The following is a 20,237-nucleotide window of genomic DNA, read 5'->3' as shown; positions in this document are numbered from 1 at the left end:
TTGACAGTCTGACAGAGAGGCAGAAGGGAACAAAGTAAACAATAAAATGCACAAACACCAAGAATATGAGAAGGGGAGTGGCAAAGAAGAAAATAAGTTATGGGGTTATGGGGAGGAGAAGAGATCATGAATGGATAATTGAGAAACCACAGGGTAGCCATGGGCAGCAGTCTTCAAAGACTGGAGGAAATGAGACACACAGAATCAGTTCCACGGATGAGAGAGAAAAGGTGAACACTTGGCCTATATGTGAGGAGGCAACCAGGTGTACGTTTCTGAAAGAATGCGTGTGACCGATGTTTCTTCATGTGTCACTCAAACGAGCAGCACAAAAGTGGATATATTGTTATATATAAGACTTAAAAGTACAATAATGAACACCAAAGTTTTACAATTTAACAAACAGTAGCTACAGGACCGTACAATGAATCTGACAGAACTTAGCTTAAGGAATGTTGGATATGTCGGTTTGCTTTGACCCAGGCACAGGAAATGTGCGACTTATTTTCCCACCATAGTCAGCAAGACAACTTGCGACTCCAATTTGAGACTCGATGTATTTTATTTATTTATTTTTAATTGGACGGTTCTAAGGGGTTTTGTAACACTGTCTACACCCAGTATGATGAAATTGAATATCAAAGAGGACGACTCCCTAAGGTCGGTGGTTGTTTACCACAAAGGAATGAATGAATGTGGTACAATTTGTGAAGCTGTGGTGGTGATCATATTGTTTTTCACAGGACATTGAGGCCACTCTGAATTCTGCTCTGAATGAACTACGTGAACTTGAGCGGCAAAGTTCGGTGAAGCACGCCCCCGACGTGGTGCTGGACACATTGGAACCTTCAAAATCTCCTCAGCCATCCGCATGTGGACCGTTGCCAGCTTCTCCTGGGAGTCCAGGTGCTGAGACCTTAGGGCCGGTGCGTGAGGAAGGAGAGCTAGGATTGAGACGTAGTGCCAGCGCCAGGGCTGAAGTTCTGTCCACTTTCAAGCCAGGGGGAACACGACCTGGAGGAGGAAGTAGGCCACCGACAATCTGGCCTAAACCACGAGTTCCCATAACTCCTCCAGCAGGGCTTCCAACCACAACAGCAGCACCCCTCCTCCCTCAGTCATCTCAAGGCAAAGGCTGTCCTTCTGGATCTGGAGGAGATCGTTCATGCACAATGTAAGGCTGACCAAATGGCACTTCTCCCCAGCCCCTTTGAAAAGTTGGATACTGATCCTTTAGTGTCCAATATAGTGGTTCCACAGGTGGTACCCCTTGGCCTATCTTGATGCTGTAGAGGTGTATGTGTCTGTATACATCATACATGTGCGCGCACGCACGCACGCACGCACACGCACACGCACACGCACACAACATTGCAGTGTTCAAGAGGCCTTCATGATTGTTCCATTTACTGTGCATATCCTGCTGGGGGAGTGGGGGGGGGGGAGGAAACCAACCAGAAAAGTTATGTATTGTGCAGTGTGTGTCCTAGATCAAAGGAGGATGTTCTTGGTATTTAACGTAACCAATTATGATTAATCCGCTGAAGCACAATGCTTTCAACATTATATAAATGTCAGCTAAAAGAATGTTAATGTCCACCAATTTTATGGTGAAGGGTTCAAATAAAAATAAATAAATAAAAGAAGTGGGCTCGGAGAGATAGCTCTAAAACGCATTTGCGCATGTGTACAAGTACTACGTGTGCAGCCGTTGATAACGTGTCATGGGACCATGTTGTTTGTGCTGCTCAACATTTCACAACCTTGCCCTTCCGGTGGTCATTCTGCACATGAGCACAGCCAGTGGGCAAAATGAAAACCGAAAGTGTGCACAATACTATTCTTGGCTTGTTAAATGTGCGTGAGTGCTTGTGTGTGAGTGTGTGTGTGTGTGTGTTTATGTGTATGTGTATGTATATACTCTGTACCCAACAGCACTGGACAAACTACTAAGACTTTGAAACTGGCAGCAAGCTTGGTGCGAGTGCGTGTGTGTGTGTGTGTGTGTGTGTGTGTGTGTGTGTGTGTGTGTGTGTGTGTGTGTGTGTGTGTGTGTGTGTGCGTGTGTGTGTGTGTGTGTGTGTGTGTGTGTGTGTCATAAAGTATCTAGCTGCACTATGTACACTGTACATTGCATCTGCATTCTGTCTATCTTTTGTAAAATTGGATCCAGTCTAAGGCAACGCTGCTGTTAACAGAGGCGTTTGAAGACTGCAGGTGAGAGAACATCACCACTGGCTTGTGGTTATGACGTCATGCTGCATCTCCCATTAAAAAAATTATAAAAAGAAAAGAGTCTGTACAGTTTACCGATACTGTGTCTGTAGTCACAAATAAAAGATTTTATAGATCAATGAAATGCAATAAAGTTCATCATTACAATACATCGTGTAACACGTCATCTTATTTCACAACTGCACACACCTAATTGTAACGAAAGATTCCATTCATAATTACAATATCTGATAGTTATTGAATTTCTCTCATGACTTTGCGTATGAAAAAGTAAGAATAAAAATGCATCAGCAAGCAGCAAATGTAACAGTTTCGTGGTGATCCCTGCAGAGGCAGTCATGCTATGCCTTCATGAATGGTTCAGTGGCCTAACATTTATCATACGAGCTTAACCAATGAGGAACGTCGTTTTGTGTTCGCATTTGAAATGATGGCTCATGACATTGGGAACCAAAGTTCAAATCCAACACACAATAAATATGCTTTTGTCCTTTTCGAGTTTTACATAGACTCCTCCGATAAAAAAATAAATAAACAAACGAACCGTGGCTGGCTCCAAATAAACTAGCACAATGTTCGTTGTTGCATTTACCGCTTTAGATGTGATGCATTTTGCTGTCTATTAAATTAAATGGATGAAAATTTGACAACGATTACAATTAATAATTTGCTTTCTCAAATTTGTTTCCTTTCTGTTACACATTTTAGACATAAACATTTTTTTTTTTTTTTGCTTTGTACAAATATCACAGTACAAGTTGAACAATGGAAAAAGAAAAGAGAAAACAAAAATTAGCACATTGTAAACCTGATGAACAATCGTCAAAAACCAAAAATAACAAGATCGGTAATGACGTCCGTCTCGACGTTGTCGGTCCAGTTTCTGGCTCGTTTTCCCAAATGTATGTCGACGCCGATGTAAAAACGAAACGTCATTGCATCAGATTGACGAGCAACGTTACTTAGGTGCACGAGTGCAATCAACAAAACAATCGAGCTAACGATCGATCACATGGCAAATGTCAGATCTGAATCATAATATATATATATATATATATTTTTTGCAGATTAGGGAAAAATAATGATCAGTAAAACCAAGTGACGCAGAGGGCAGAGACCTTCCTCCGCTAGCCCCGGGCTGTTTGGCCACTCGGAGAAGATTCGCTCAAACTCTTCGCAGATTCGTCTGTTTGAAAATTCCATGCAATAAAATTCACAAGCTTATTTCGCACACAAACAAAAATAAAAAATATATAAAAAGAATTGGAAGTTTGCTTTGTCAATGCCATCTGGTTTAACATAGTTCAAGACAAAAAAAATAGGACCGCACATCCTGAAGCTCACCAGGATCAGTAGCAACAGTCACTCAAACCCTCCGCAGACCCCCTTAGACCCTGATTTCTTTTTAATGATATGAACAAATTTTAGTATATCACGGGTGATGAAGGTTGTGGTCAAGTTTCATCGAAATCATGTGTGTAGTTTCGGAGAAGAGAGCAAATACCTGTTTTGGGGGGTCACCCCTCCCCTCTTAGCCCCCTCGAATGAGCACAGATTTTGATGTGATCAATACACTTTGGTACATCACGGGTGATGAAGGTTGTGGTCAAGTTTCAGCGAAATTGTGTGTGTAGTTTCGGAGAAGTGAGCAAATACCTATTTTGGAGGGGTCAAACCACCCCCCCCCTCCCAGTAGACTCCCGTAACAAGCGCAGATTTTTATGCAGTCAACACACCTTCGTTAAGCATCAGATATGAAGGTTGTGACCAAGTTTCATAAAAATTGTGTGTTTGGTTCAAGCAATAATGACTGAAGTGTTTATGGACTGACTGTCTGCCTCACTCACTAACGGACACTGCTTGATCGCATAAAGTCCAGGTGAGCTAAAAAGAAGCATTTTATTTGGAAATTGCATGAGTAAAAATAAAATCCAGATTTCAAAAGTAATAACTCCATAAACTTTCCTGTTTGAATCTTTATGAAGCAAATATGTTATTTTGTAATTGTAAATGCAATGTTAATGAATTTCCCAGTATTTTCTGAAAATGAGTCAATGCTCATTATCATCTAAAGCTCTCAATATTATTGGACTCTCCTACGATTAGGCCGAAGCACAAGGCCAATGGCTCACATCACAGATGGGCAGGTGGCCTCTCCTCCTGTCTAACTTTGTCTGCTATTTTATCCTTTCAACCCTCCCCAGAAACTCCATAATGTACATTTTCTTCCAGAACCTCCTCCTGCCTAAACTAACAAAAGCTAGGTTGACAACACAGTGCACACCTTAACTTTTTCTGTTCCTCACTTCTCCCGTCCATGGAACCGCCTTCCAGGCCCTCTTCCACCCAACTCTTTCCTCCAGCACTTAGAGGAATCAGTACAATTCGATCTCATGTTGTTGAATTCACAATCATAACCCACGATCTCATTTACCCCCGCCCCCCCCCCCCGCTAACCTGATTGAACCATACCTTCTTCTTAGTAGTGTTCTCTCTTCTCTTCTCTTCTCTTCTCTCTCTCAGTTGCTACCCCACTGTCAGTTCATTACCTTTTAACACTCCATCACCTCACTCTTTCACGAGCCTTGATCTTGTATCCGAAAAAATACTAAATCAAAAAAAATTCACAGCCAATCGGTGAATTGAAGGCAAGATATTCTGCTGTCTGCTCAATGGTGCTTTATATTTGTGTTCCACAACTAAGAATGCAAAGACTGATAAATTGTATTGGATTTTGAAAGTCGAGTTTAATACACACCTTTTTCGGATCCTTCGTCTGCAACCTTGTCGACACGAAAGAAAATCCTTGCGCTGCTTAAAGAATAATGCAGAAGCTCAAATTCCTGTTGACACAAAAAAAAGTTTGCGTCAGTCGAACGGACAACCAATCCAATTTCTCCAACAGGTATTTGCTATAAATATTATCCACCAGCAAATACAACCTTGGTTCACTGATGGGAATAATAAGGTGGGAGAAAAAGAGAGAGAGAGAGAGAGAGAGAGAGAGAGAGAGAGAGAGAGAGAGAGAGAGAGAGAGAGAGAGAGAGAGAGAGAGAGAGAGAGAGAGAGAGAGAGAGAGAGAGAGAGAGAGAGAGAGAGAGAGAGAGAGAGAGAGAGAGAGAGAGAGAGAGAGAGAGAGAGAGAGAGAGAGAGAGAGAGAGAGAGAGAGAGAGAGAGAGAGAGAGAGAGAGAGAGAGAGAGAGAGAGAGAGAGAGAGAGAGAGAGAGAGAGAGAGAGAGAGAGAGAGAGAGAGAGAGAGAGAGAGAGAGAGAGAGAGAGAGAGAGAGAGAGAGAGAGAGAGAGAGGTGGGGGAGAGAGAGAGAGAGAGAGAGAGAGAGAGAGAGAGAGAGAGAGAGAGATAGAGAGAGAGAGATAGAGAGAGAGAGAGAGAGAGAGAGAGAGAGAAAGGGGTGGGGGAGAGAGAGAGAGAGAGAGAGGGAGTGGGAGAGGGAGAGAGATATGGGGTGGGAGAGAGAGAGAGAGAGAGAGAGATATGGGGTGGGAGAGAGAGAGAGAGAGAGAGAGAGAGAGAGAGAGAGAGAGAGAGAGAGAGAGAGAGAGAGAGAGAGAGAGAGAGAGAGAGGTGGGGGAGAGAGAGAGAGAGAGAGAGAGAGAGAGAGAGAGAGAGAGAGAGAGAGAGAGAGAGAGAGAGAGAGAGAGAGAGAGAGAGAGAGAGAGAGAGAGAGAGAGAGAGAGAGAGAGAGAGAGAGAGAGAGAGAGAGAGAGAGAGAGAGAGAGAGAGAGAGAGAGAGAGAGAGAGAGAGAGAGAGAGAGAGAGAGAGAGAGAGAGAGAGAGAGAGAGAGAGAGAGAGAGAGAGAGAGAGAGAGAGAGAGAGAGGTGGGGGAGGGAGAGAGAGAGAGAGAGAGAGAGAGAGAGAGAGAGAGAGAGAGAGAGAGAGAGAGAGAGAGAGAGAGAGAGAGAGAGAGAGAGAGAGAGAGAGAGAGGTGGGGGAGAGAGAGAGAGAGAGAGAGAGAGAGAGAGAGAGAGAGAGAGAGAGAGAGAGAGAGAGAGAGAGAGAGAGAGAGAGAGAGAGAGAGAGAGAGAGAGAGAGAGAGAGAGAGAGAGAGAGAGAGAGAGAGAGAGAGAGAGAGAGAGAGAGAGAGAGAGAGAGAGAGAGAGAGAGAGAGAGAGAGAGAGAGAGAGAGAGAGAGAGAGAGAGAGAGAGAGAGAGAGAGAGAGAGAGAGAGAGAGAGAGAGAGAGAGAGAGAGAGAGAGAGAGAGAGAGAGAGAGAGAGAGAGAGAGAGAGAGAGAGAGAGAGAGAGAGAGAGAGAGAGAGGTGGGGGAGGGAGAGAGAGAGAGAGAGAGAGAGAGAGAGAGAGAGAGAGAGAGAGAGAGAGAGAGAGAGAGAGAGAGAGAGAGAGAGAGAGAGAGAGAGAGAGAGAGAGAGAGAGAGAGAGAGAGAGAGAGAGAGAGAGAGAGAGAGAGAGAGAGAGAGAGAGAGAGAGAGAGAGAGAGAGAGAGAGAGAGAGAGAGAGAGAGAGAGAGAGAGAGAGAGAGAGAGAGAGAGAGAGAGAGAGAGAGAGAGAGAGAGAGAGAGAGAGAGAGAGAGAGAGAGGTGGGGAGAGAGAGAGAGAGAGAGAGAGAGAGAGGTGGGGGAGAGAGAGAGAGAGAGAGAGAGAGAGAGAGAGAGAGAGAGAGAGAGAGAGAGAGAGAGAGAGAGAGAGAGAGAGAGAGAGAGAGAGAGAGAGAGAGAGAGAGAGAGAGAGAGAGAGAGAGAGAGAGAGAGAGAGAGAGAGAGAGAGAGAGAGAGAGAGAGAGAGAGAGAGAGAGAGGTGGGGGAGGGAGAGAGAGAGAGAGAGAGAGTGGTGGGAGGGAGAGAGAGAGAGAGGGTGGGGGAGGGAGAGAGAGAGGTGGGGGAGGAGAGAGAGGTGGGGGAGGGAGAGAGAGGTGGGGGAGGGAGAGAGAGAGGTGGGGGAGGTTGAGGGGAAAGGGGGAGGAGGAGGGGTGGGGGAGGGAGGGAGAGGGGTGGGGGAGGGAGGGAGAGGGGTGGGGGAGGGAGGGTGAGAAAAGGGGGAGGAGGGGTGGGGGAAGGAAAGGCAGCTCGAGGGGAAGGGAAGGGCAATAAAACACGTCCAAACAGCAACATTTTCTTTTTAAACACAGTATATAATATATAAAGCTGAGTTTGTGTCTGTGGGTCTATGGGTGGGTCATAAGCGCCGTTCATTCTGCAGGCCATCCCTTCCCACTTCTTTCCCTCCAGCCATCCAGGGCTGCGGCAAACCGGCTTGTTGTAGCAACTCTAAAGCTGCACCTTAAATCCTGGAGAATGGTACCATCCCAGCCTTGGCTGGATGTTGGCAAGCTCAAGGATGAGAGAGTAGCTGAGGAGTTTGCGAACAGGCTGAGTGGACATTTGGGGTGTCTGGGTGCTTTGGGGGGTCCTGAAGAGTTGTGGAGTGCCTTCAAGATCACAGTCCTTGATGTTGCCGGTGGATGTATTGGAACTCACCGTAGGGCAAAGAAGAATTTTTTCTCTCAAGGGACACTGGATACCATTGACCAGAGTCGCAGGGCCAGGCTGAATGGCAGAGCTGAGGTGTTCAGGGAGCTGAGGCGTAAAACTGTAGTGCACTGAGGGTGGACAAGGAGGCCTATGTGCGAGGAATCTGTGAGGGGTAGAGCATCACCTGTGGACTGGTGATTCTCGTCCCGCTTACAGGGGAATTCGTGCATTGCGTTCATTCAAGCCTATCCCTCGGAGCACTGCAGTTAGAGCAGAGAGTGGTGGGCTCTTAACAGAGGAGTCTGAAGTGAAGGCCTGCTGGGCTGGTTACTTTGAGTGGTTGTACCAGGCTGATCCCCCAGCTGTCGAGTTGGACGTCAAGGGTGTTACAATCCCTGTTGCTGACCCTCCAATCAACTGTGGTCCATCTTCGCTTGTGGAAACACAGGCTGCGGTGAACCGGTTGAAACAGGGTAAAGCTCCAGGGATCTGTAGCATCCATGCTGAACTCCGCAAGGCTGGTGGAAATGCTGTACTCGTGTCGTTGCATACAGTTTTGTGCTCTGCTTGGAACACAGGCATCATCCCAACTGATTGGAAGAGGGGCCTTGTTGTCCCTCTCTGGAAAGGGAAGGGTGATCGCCAAGACTGCAACAACTACCGAGGGGTGACGCTGCTCTCAGTGCCGGGCAAGGTCTTTGCTCGGATAATTCTTGATAGGGTTCGCCACCATGTGCTTGAGCACCAGCGTCCAGAGCAGTCAGGCTTTACACCAAAGAGGTCAAAGATTGACCGTATCCTTGCTCTTCGTGTCCTCACCGAACGCAGACGAGAGTTTCGGCAGGGGCTGCTTGCAGCCTATGTTGATCTGTGTAAAGTGTTCGATTCAGTGAATCGGGATGTCGTCTGGAGGATTCTTGGTCTTCGTGGGGTGCCACCAAAACTGATAGATCTGATGTCTGAACTCTACTCTGGTACTGAGAGTGCAGTGAAGTGCGGTGGTACCATCTCTGACTTATTTCCAGTTGTTACTGGAGTTCGTCAGGGGTGTGTACTGGCCCCCAGACTTTTCAGCACTTTTATGGACTGGATTTTAGGGAGGATGTCGGAAAGATCAAGCTGCGGTGCATCATTTGGGAATGTCAAGATCTCGGACCTTGACTTCGCAGATGATGCAGTCATCTTTGCGGAGACTTTAGATATCGTTTTGGGGGCCCTCGAGGTGCTGAATGAGGAGTCGGAGCCGCTGGGATTACGGGTTTCTTGGGTCAAAACTAAGATCCAGGTTTTCAATGACATCTTGGATGCTGCTGTCCTGTCTGTGTCTGTTTGTGGTGAGGATGTTGAGGTCGTGGAGAGATTCACTTACCTTGGCAGTGATATTCATGTCTCTGCTGGCTGAGTCAGAGGTCAATAGACGTTTGGGTCAGGCCTGGGGAGTCATGGATTCACTGGATCATGGGGTGTGGCGCTGTCGGTACCTGTGCGGGAGGACAAAAGTCCGAGTCTTCAGGTCCTTGGTGCTTCCAGTCTTGCTCTATGGATGCGAGACTTGGACTCTGACCAAGGATCTGAGACGGAGACTTAATTCCTTTGGTACCAGGTCTCTTCGGTGAATCCTTGGCTATCGCTGGTCAGATTTTGTGTCCAACCAGCGATTGCTGAGAGACCCTCGGATGAGATTTGTTACCTGCATAGTCCGTGAGCGTCAGTTGTGGCTGTATGGACATGTGGCTCGTTTTCCTGATGCTGATCCTGCTCACCAGATTCTCTCAGTGAGGGAGTCTCGTGAGTGGAGGAGGCCAATGGGCCAACCACGTGCCTCCTGGTTGCAGCAGGTTGACCAGCATCTCAAGGAGATGGAGATGGGCCTGGCATCTGCCTGGGGGAAGGCCAGACGGAGGTCCCTGGAGTACCGGCAGAAAGTGGACGCAGCGACGCGCTGTTCTGGCACATGCTCCCATACCTGACCTGATCCAGAAATGGCCGACATTTTTCACGACAGATACCTCAGATTGTTTATCAGCCTCTGATGTACATATTAAGAGTGAACAACGCATCTTCTATCATAAAATGAAGACACCGTTTTGAGGAAACAAAGGTACGTTTTGATTACAACTCAAACGAGGTAATGCATGTTTTGTCCGCAACGATTGCGGCAGCGGTCTAATGTACACCACACAATGAAGGTATGTTAATTCTCATAATGCAGCGGAAAGAAAATAGTGGCCTTTCATTAAAGAAAAAAAACTTTTGGTGTTCGCTCAACTTTTCAAAGCTTATCAACAAACTGATGGACATTTTAATAAACATGTTACGTGAGTGAAGTAAATAAACATTAACATTGGCTTGGTCATGAAATACCTGTGTCCGTAATTAATTAATCGGGAGGCTGCCGGGGCAATTCCTGAGAGATGCACTTTCATACACTCAACATCACCTCTGAGTTTATGTACATTTTAAAACTGAACAAAGTACGTTTTCATAACAACAAAAATAGTCACGATTAATATTGCCGTGGTGCTGACAGCCGTGGTCCTAGCTACGTTCTCGCTCGACCGCGTGCGTCCCTCACTTCGCATTCAACCGTTCCTCGTCTCCCTCTTCACTCTTCGTCCTATTTGATCTACTGCCTCCCACACCCTCTACCTCTACATGCGTCTCATGTCACGCCCATCAATCCTCTGCCTCCGGGGCGTGGCCTGCTCGCCGCACGAAACCCTTGGAGACAGGGCTTCTGTCCGCTTGTCACGTTTGGCTTGCTTGTAAATGCAAAAACGTAGGATTAGGTTACAGGGGGGCAATCACATCCTGGGGGAACTTAGGGAACTCCATAATGGGAACTTAGGGAACTCCCTATCTAATTAACACCGCACCACACCCTGTGTGGTGACGTGAAACACTTAAGCTCACAGTTTCCCTACTTAATTATATCGAGAGGTCTCCGACAAGTCCACGGGAAAAAACAACTCTATTCAATCCGAACTTCCCTATTAAATTCCTCGATCAACCCCCACAAGCATAACAATATTTAAAATGTTTAATCAAAAATTTACCCCCGGTTGGGAGTGACGGTCATCTCTGAAGCTCTGTAGATGTGGATCTCTGATCGGCTTAGAATGGCTTCTATGTAGTCTTGTCTTTTGGTTCAACGTACAGACGAAAGCCCGGGAGTAAAAATTCCGCCGAGATTGGATAATAAATGGTGGAGATAATGTTGAAATTAGCTGATTTTTCAACTTTGGAGTGACCTTGACATTGACCTTCAATCGTGTCTAAAGTCATACCGTCGTGCATCACACATCGACCCATACCTACATACCAAGTTTCATCAAGATCGGGCGAATTTTTTTTGACCGAATCACATCGATGATTTTTCCAACTTTGAAGACGCGTGACTTGATAACCAGGACGAATTTTTAAAAACCGGCCTGACCAAATTTAGATCTTCTTCCATATTATCAGAATCCGAATCAATTTCTCAGATCGGATCACAAACGGTGGAGGAGATAGATTTTGAAAATGGATGATTTCGCAACTTTAGAGTGGCCTTGACCTTGCCCTTCAATCGTGTCAAAAGTCATACCGTCGTGTATCACTCATCGACCCCTACCTACATACCAAGTTTCATCAAGATCGGGCGAATTTGTTTTGACCGTATCACAGACGATTCTTCCAACTTTGAAGACACGTGACTCGATAATCAGGACGAATTTCAAAAAACCAGCCCGACCAAATTTAGATATTGTTCCATATTATCAGAATCCGAAGGAATTTCGAATATCGGATCATAAACGGCGGAGGAGATAGATTTTGAAAATGGACGATTTCGCAACTTTGGAGTGACCTTGACGTTGACCTTGACCTTCGATCAGGTCAAAGGTCATACCGTCATGCATTGCTCATCGACATCTACCCACATACCAAATATCAAGAAAATCGGAAGGAAAAAAATGGGGACGTACGTACGGACAGACGGACATCGAGACTGGTTTTACGTTTTGCATGTACGTTAAGGGGCTGCCACACCTTGACGATTTAGCCAGCGTATGCCGACGTATGAAAAATTTGTCTAAAACGCTGGCACATGTCGAATACATTATGGGTAAGTTTTGTATACGTTAAGAGCATGCTGGCATACGTCGTAGTACGCTGGCATACGTTGTAGTACGCCGAGCTCATTGACAAATTTTAACATACTTGAATTTTTTCGACGTATGCCAGCGTATGACTCACATGTTCCTCATACGCTGGCCATAAGTTGTAGGCACGTTACACGATTGTTGACACACGTTACTTGTAAGTTACTCATAAGTCGAAACACGTCGAGGTAATGTTTAGCATACCCGAAACTTATTTCTAACCTATGAGTAACGTGTTGTATGCAGGTTACGCGATCGTTGACACACGTTACTTGTAAGTTACTCATAAGTTGAAACACGTCGAGGTAATGTTTAGCGTCAGTGTTCCAGACTCTATGGTTTTTTCATTTTTTTTTTTCTTCGGCATGACGGTGATATTGACACTTCGATTTCTAGTGCGGTTATAATATTGTGACGTCCACGGGACTTAAACAGTCCCGTCAACGTAGAATGAGCCGAAACGATGGAGGCGGTTTATTTATTTATTACCCAAACATGGCGGTTCTAATCGCTCTACTGCAAACGGGACGAGGAAGGTGGCACGAGTCGCTTTTCACCAAGTTGATGGTGTTTATTTGTTTTTATTATTACCAGAAATAACAAGACTCGGCAAGAAGAGGGATCCGGGGCGATTCGACGGGATGGTGTGGGATCGGGCGTGGGGGAAAAACACAGACAATTCCAATGAATATACAGATCTCAATCCCTCTAAGGCGCGCGCGCACACACACACACACACACACACACACACACACACACACACACACACACACACACACACACACACACACACACACACACACACACACACACACACACACACACACACACACACACACACACACACACACACACACACACACACACACACACACACACACACACACACACACACACGTAGCTATTTCTGGTGGTCAGGCTGGACCGTGGTGTGGACGCAACTGTCCCCGGATCGGCGTCGGACGAGCTGGCCTTGCTCTCGTCAGGGGGGCAGGAGAAACCGTGGTGCTGTCGACCTCCTGGTCTTGGCCCAAGTCCGCTCACAGCCGCCAGGGAACCAGTTCTGGCGCCAAGTTGCGAGCAGGAGAGGGAGGCAGGTCCGCCCGCCGTTCGACCCCGTACTCTGAGTCAGCAGAACCCCAGAGCCAACCAAGGTGAGGAACGAGGCTCCGCAAGGCTCCAAGACACGATGAAGAACACGATCGAATCAGCACAACAACAAGGACGCTCCCCGCGCAACAGCCTCCAGACCAAAAAAACACGATCTTTTGGTTGTAATCTTCTTCCTCTGCCTTTTCGACCCCGAACAGAACCTTTTTATCCTCCTGTCCTCGTCACTTCCAATCGAGCCGTTTATTCGCCCACCGCCGTCGCCTTCTGCCAATCGTGATCACGGGGCAGAGCCATCCGCTGCACTGTCCTGTGACGTCACGGCCAGTCTCCAGAGAATACCAAAAGGGGTTTACGCAGACACACTTACCCTATCCCGTGTCCCTATCTAATTACGTGACAATTATCATTTCCCCCCTTGAAGAAATGAACATTTACTAGACAACTTATCACCACTGAATTGCTACTTATTACATCGAGATCCTGGTAAACTCGAACAGCATGGCATACCTAATTAAACATCCTAATTACCCTTTGAATGCATACCCCCCCCTCAAACGTAACAATATAATATATTTAATAGGCTGCCGCTCAACGATTTAAATCATAACCACACTAGAAATCGAAGTGTCTACACCGTCATGCCGAAGAAGAAAAAACAAAAACAAAAAACAACCATGGAGTCTGGAACACTGGCTGGTTCCTCCTGTGTAAACCCCATTTTTATATACCAATTCCCCTAAACCCTGCCAATCCGCCATTATACAGCAACTGTAAGTTAGTAACACATTCAGCAAGTTCTGTGGTCGTCCGGAAGACATCAAATACATCTACATACGTCAATATGCGTTGGAGATACGTTACACATAGGTTCAAAGCACGTTACTCATAGGTTAGAAATAAGTTTCGGGTACGCTAAACATTACCTCGAGGTGTTTCCACTTATGAGTAACTTACAAGTAACGTGTGTCAACGATCGCGTAACTTGCCTACAACTTATGGCCAGCATATGCAGAACGTGTGCGTCATACGCTGGCATACGTCGAAAAATTTTCAACATGCTAAAAACTTGTCGACATACTCGGCGTACTACGTCGTATGCCAGCGTGCTTCAGCGTGCTCTTAACGTATACAAAATTTACCCATAACGTATTCGACGTGTGCTAGCGTATTCGGCAAATTTTTCATACGTCGGCATACGCTGGCTAAAACGTCAAGGTGTGACAGCGGCTTGACACTTCGATGTTTAGTGCGGTTATGATTTGAATCGTCGAGCCGCAGCCTTTTAATAGGCTACGCCACGTGATCGTCGGCGATACGCTGCCGCGGTATGCATAAGTTAGACTATCGTTGGGCATAGGTTGTGAACGCCGACAACACGCTCAGCATTCGTTGATACAAGTTATACATATATATAAATATGTTATCAAAACGTTCTGTGTACGTTACTAATACGTTATGCATACGTCCAACTCGTTATGAATATGTCCAAAACTGGAAAAACACATCAATAGTTCAGCGTACACCAGCGTTTTACATACATTTTGATACCTTGCCATACGCTGGCTAAATCGTCAAGGTGTGACAGCCCCTTTATGCTTTCGAAATGTGCAAGGGTGTGTTCAGTTACCAAGCAGCTTGCTGGCACTTGCCAAGCCAGCTGTTCCTCATCAATGGTTTTGATTGGAGTGCTTGCTTGATGCTTAAGTCACCTTGCGAGCACTCTACAAGAAACTTGAAAATGAACACAAGCAACTACACTCGTTAACTCATGGAGGGAGGGGAAGGGGTGGGGTGAGAGGAAGCACCCGGTGTTGCCCAGCAAGGGCGAGTACCTCTGCTAGTTCTATATAAAACCGGGCGGGAGCATTTAAAACCCATGCTATCTACCTTGTAAAGGCCTGCCTAAATGCATGCATGCTCGTACATGTAGCACCCCTCCCGTCAGCTCACTCGGAATCTGATTCATACACGCTACATTCTGGGGAAGCTGTTTTAAATTCAAAACGAAACCGTCAGTCCTGAATAGTTCCTTAACAGAGGGTGAGGGGTAGGGATAGGGGGGAAGGGTGAGGGAGGGGAGGGAGAGAGAGAGTGAGGGAGGAGGACTGAAGAGAGGGGGGCTAGGTAAGTGGGGGGGGAAGAGCATAGAAGGGGTGGGGAGAGTGACGCTTTGCCAAACGTCGCTTTAGACTCCGGATGGGGGTGGTGGGAACGATGAGGATAGGGGTAAGCGGGTAGGGAATTTGGGAGGAGGTAAGCATGATGGGACGGGTTCTCGACTTGTGTTTGGCAGTGGGACCTCGGGATAATGGGAAGGGGGGATGGTGGGGGGGGGAGTAGTACAGCTTTGAAAGAAATTGGGTAGGTTAAAACAGCACGTTAATATAGCACGCGGAGACCGCCGGAAGATGTCCATGGGTGTGAGGAGGGAGCGAAGGGAATGCAGCATGAGGGGAGGAGAGCGAATGGAATGCAGCATGAGGGGAGGAGAGCGAATGGAATGCAGTATGAGGGGAGGAGAGCGAATGGAATGCAGCATGAGGGGAGGAGAGCGAATGGAATGCAGCATGAGGGGAGGAGAGCGAATGGAATGCAGCATGAGGGGAGGGAGCGAAGGGAATGCAGCATGAGGGGAGGGAGCGAAGGGAATGCAGCATGAGGGGAGGGAGTGAAGGGAATGCAGCATGAGGGGAGGGAGTGAAGGGAATGCAGCATGAGTAGTGGGAAGCGAGAGGGGAGGGGAGCAAAGGGAATGCAACGAGAGGGAAGGGAATGGTAGCATGAGGGAATGGGGCAGGCAGCCTGAGGGAATGGGGGCAGGCAGTGTGAGGGGAGGTGGAAGAAGGCGTGGTGAGGAGAGCATAAGCATCACGAAGGGAGGGAAAGCAGCCTGAGGGGAGGGAAGCGTGAGAGGAGAGTAGGCAGCGTCACCAGGGCATTACTGGGGCCATAAAATGCACCCAAACAGCAACGTTTTCTTTTTGATCGGCGTTTTCTATATAAAACTGGGCCGAAAATCTCTTCCTCCTTCTTCACTTAAAGAAGGTGAGTCTCATTCATTACCGTTTCTCATGTCAATTAGATTCAGAAAACGCTGATTATACACCACTTTTTAAAGCATCACAAAGCAGGGTTTTTGCACCTATTTGCAACACAGGCGAGAAAAGGATACGAAAAAGCAGCTATTTTGACACTTTATTCACACAATTTTTTAAAGGGTGAAAGTTAATTACCTTCACCAGAGGAGAGGGTATTGCATTTGGGTCTGTTTGTCTGTCTGTTTGTTTGTTCGCACAGAACTTTTGTGTTTTTCTCTACAACTTGTTGGATTGAGATGAAATTTTCACCATTGGTGCGACTTTCTCATGTATAATGTTTTAATGATAAATATGTCATAGGTCACGTGGTGTGGCAGCCATATTGCAAAAACAGAAAAACTTTGGACCTCTGTATCTCTGAAACCGCACCAAGGAAATAATTGAAACTTGGCACATAGCAAGTACTCCTCATGGGGAATGATTGTGATTTTTATGACGTCACAGGTGTCCTCGTTATGACGTCATAATTGCACATGTAGAATACTACATCTGATCAGTATGAAAATTTTTGAGGGTCATCTTGGGATAAAGTGATCCACAGAAAAAAGAAATTGATGACATCATTGGTCACATGATTCGGTAGCCATATTGATTAAAAAAAAAAAAAAACCTTCAAAAATCTTCTTCTCTGAAGTGGCTGAACAACTTGAGGCGAAACTTTACACGTATGATATGATCGCCTGTCCTTGAGGAACAAAAGGTTCACACATATATCATAGGTCACATGGTTTGGCAGCCATATTGGATTTACCTGAAAAGCTATAAAAATACACCACTCAAAAGAAGTCTTAGCAAGGGTCAGCAATCTTTGATTGCTCTTTTTCTTGTCTTTATTGGGGGATTTTTTGTTTTGCAATTACGCAAAGATTGGTATTTCCATCAGCGAAGCGACTGGTCTTACTTCTGGTGGCTTTAAAACGAACAACAAAGGAGCTTGGTGAGCACTCACAAAGTTGCTTAAGCACTCAAGCAAGCACTCCAACAGAATACCTATCATTTTGTTGGAGCACGACTATGCCGCTGAGGGCTGTGCCCCAATACCAGTACACTGGTACTCATTTTGCTGACCTCGAAGGATGACAGGCTGAGTCATCCCCACCTGGTATTAAGTCAGTGGCCAATGCGGCTCAAACTCAGGACTCTAAGATCCCGAGGCAGCCACCCAAAGCACAAAGCTAACACCAGGCTTACGCTGACTGACACACTGACATTTATTAGTACAAGTAACCCTCGTATAACACAGGGCATGCATTCCCGCGAAATGCTGTGTTATCCGGAAATGTGTTATCGGGGAAATATTTAACATGGAAACATCTGGGTTATGGTCCAAATGGGGAAGATGTCAACCTTTTAAGGTGAAAGACCAACATAAAAACCTCAAAAAAGCAGTAAACAATGCGTAAATAAAACATAACAAATAAACATTAAAATGAATTATTTTTTAATAAGTGTCACCATTATTGGGGTAGGATACAGTACATATTGCTTGTGGCAGGCTGATTCAGGTGTGGCAGGCTGTCCAGTTGAGGTTGAAGGCTCAGAAGAAGAAATTGAGGCTGATTCACCTGGAATTTTTATGAAGAACTTCATAATGGAGAATTGAGTGGCTGCCTTCATTTTCTGTTCGTAGATCTCCTTATAACATTTCAGGACATTCTCCATCTCCCTCCACACCTTGGAACTTCTCGTGCAGTCGGGATCGTGTTTATCAAAGATAGCCATGGCTTCATTGACCAACTTGAAAGTTTTAGCCATGACCTTTGTCGCGAGGGTTTTAACATGTACAACCTCCTCAGGACTCGTTCTGATTCCTCTCTGATGCACTTATCGTCCAGAGCCAGAAGATCTTCATTGCTCAGCTCCTCCCTGTGTGAGAAGCAAATCCTCAACATCATTTTCGTTGACCTTCTCAAATCCCACTTGCAGGGCCATGTCCACAATCTTTTGCCTTGCTTCACAGACTTCAGCCTCTGCGAAACCTCTGAACTCAATCACTGCCTCAAGCCAGAGTTGATAGAGAGAAAAGTGCGGCTGGGCATGCGTTTCCAATAAAGTCCAGTTTCATTTAGGTTAAACACCTGGCTTGGTGTGTAACCTACATTCGCAATCACCGATTTGAAGACAGCTGGAAATTGTTGTGCAGCAGCAGCTTCCCCAGTCAACTTGAGATTGTTGAACGCATGGCGACTCTTGAAGTGCTCGAACCACCCATGACTGGCAGCAAAAGGCACTGGATCATTGGTATCTTTGGTTAGATCACCATATAAACTCCTCACCTTCTCTTGAATGTCCATTCCAGACACGGGAATGTTGTGTTGGTTCTGATGCTCTATCCACGTGGTCAGCATCTTCTCCATTTTCTTAATAGCATCAGGCCGAGATCTTGCAGTTCTGGTAACACTGAGATTCGTTGTTGGCCGAGCGCTCAAAAGGATTTTATCACGATTGTCATGAATGGTTCTCAAGGTAGAATCACGAAGTCCCATCTCGCTTTGAATATCATTGCAGCGCTCAACTCTATCAAATCAATCGAAAACTTTTAATTTCACCTCCAATGAATGAGACTTTCTGGACTTCTTCACGTGATCATTATCTCCAACGCCACTTGTTACACGCTTTGCAGCCATAGTTTTGGCTGCTGTGATTGAACAACTCATTCAGAATGACGAAGCACGAACGACTCACTCAGAATGACGGAGCTCAAACGACTCGCACAGGATGACGGAGCACGGCAAAAGCGTCCACAGCGAGTGAACGATTCATTCAGAATGACGTAGCAGTCATTGTTGTTGAATTAAATAAGCGCTGTAGCGAAAACGCGTTACACGAGGGTCACCTGTATAGATGTGCAATTGCAACAAAGGTAAAAATGGTAACGTCCCATTTCAGAGTTCAGCATCAAGTAACTTTAGCATCAACTTTTGCTGACCCACATTCACCATGCACCTTCACAATTTTTTCTTAAATGTTTCCTTTACCTAATCTTTAAAAAAAAATTCCTTATTCTTTTAACCTCCCATGTTACACCTCCAGTAACCACGTGTTTCTCTACCCCCTCTTCTTCTTCTTCCTGTAACTTTCCTCGAACTACCAGCTTCCTTCTGCGTTTACCGATCCAAATTCACCAAACACCTACACCATTTTTCTTCAACCTTTCCTTTTCCTAATCTGACATAATCTTTATCAAAAATAAAATTTTTTTAAAAAACAAACAGTCTCTTAAAATGTTTCAACTTCCTCTTTCACACACGTGTGTTTCTTGGTATTGCATCATAATTTGATACTCTTCTTCTTCTTCCTCTTCGTCAAAAGGCTGCTTTCAATTCGACCTTTCCTTCATCCAGTGTTTAAAAAGTTTAACTGTTACAAAGTTGCTTTTCTCCATTCTCTTAATTTACCTTTGTTGCATCCCTCACGTAATGACTTTAATCGCATCTCTGACTTAAAAAAAATTTTAATCCCAGTTTGCAATGCATGTTTATGTTCCACCAATCATCCTTTCTTTTCCCCAACATCAGTGCCAATTCACCCCACCTCCTTCTAACCCCTCGCCTGTTATCTCCTCTCCTTACCCATCCCATCTTGCCCCTCATCCTACCTCTGCTCTTGGCACCTCTTCACTGTCAACTGCTTCAGTATCAGCTCCTCTGTTGTCCCAAAATGTATGGTGTTCCAACATCTGTGGGCTCCATTCTAACCTAACAGCTCTCTCTCACTCTCAATCAGTACACTCATCACCACAAACATGCTCCTTCCTTCCTCTTAGCACACCTCCCCTCTTCCCAAAGCCTCAAATCTTGTACCTCCCCCTGCCCGCTCCCTTCTTCACCATAGCTCCACCAAGTCTCATCCTTCCCCTCTCCCCACCTCTCCCATAACCCTCCTACACCTTGGCTGTGCCTGCTCTTATCATCTCCACTCCCTTTCAAAGCTTCACTCTCACCCGTCCCTGTCAAAGTAACGTTCACACTCTTCCCCCACCAAGCTTACCTCTCACCTTTCTCAAAAACTCCCCCCTCATCCTTCTCCCTCAACTCTCCCCTCCCACTCCCCCTTCTCAAAGTTGCCCCCCTCACATCCACAAAGCTGCCTCATTCCCCCACCCTCCCTCTTCCATCTACTCACTCCACCTCCTCCACTCTTCAACTGCCCTCCACCCCCTCTCTTATTACTCCCCACTGTACCTCAACCCATCACCACT

The 20,237-nt window shown here is 46.0% G+C and overlaps 2 protein-coding genes across 6 annotated transcripts in view; one reads left to right on the top strand and one right to left on the bottom strand.

Annotated features, from left to right (window-relative positions):
- The window catches only part of LOC147019606 (SLIT-ROBO Rho GTPase-activating protein 1-like), a 189,221-nt gene extending 186,837 nt beyond the window's left edge, over positions 1–2,384 (top strand). For all 3 annotated transcript variants that reach the window (XM_085894155.1, XM_085894152.1, XM_085894153.1), the window contains one exon: positions 744–2,384. In XM_085894155.1, coding sequence (XP_085750281.1) covers positions 744–1,178 — 435 coding nt within the window. In that variant the 3' untranslated portion in view covers positions 1,179–2,384. The remainder of the gene's footprint in view (positions 1–743) is intronic.
- Positions 1–20,237, bottom strand: part of WASHC4 (WASH complex subunit 4) — a 150,769-nt gene that overhangs the window by 18,005 nt on the left and 112,527 nt on the right. For 2 of the 3 annotated variants that reach the window (XM_085894150.1, XM_085894151.1), the window contains exon 32: positions 4,994–5,078. In XM_085894150.1, the coding sequence (XP_085750276.1) occupies positions 4,994–5,078 (85 nt within the window). Of the gene's footprint in view, positions 1–3,353; positions 3,422–4,993; positions 5,079–20,237 lie in introns of those variants that run through there. The other variant, XM_085894149.1, reaches the window with a different exon arrangement.

Source organism: Eptatretus burgeri, chromosome 9 (assembly GCF_056783735.1).
Source record: "Eptatretus burgeri isolate ZD-2024b chromosome 9, Ebu_testis_v1, whole genome shotgun sequence".
Classification (NCBI taxonomy): Eukaryota; Metazoa; Chordata; class Myxini; order Myxiniformes; family Myxinidae; genus Eptatretus; species Eptatretus burgeri.
Note: the sequence above shows the minus strand (reverse complement) of the source record. Positions and strands in the feature narration are given on the sequence as shown.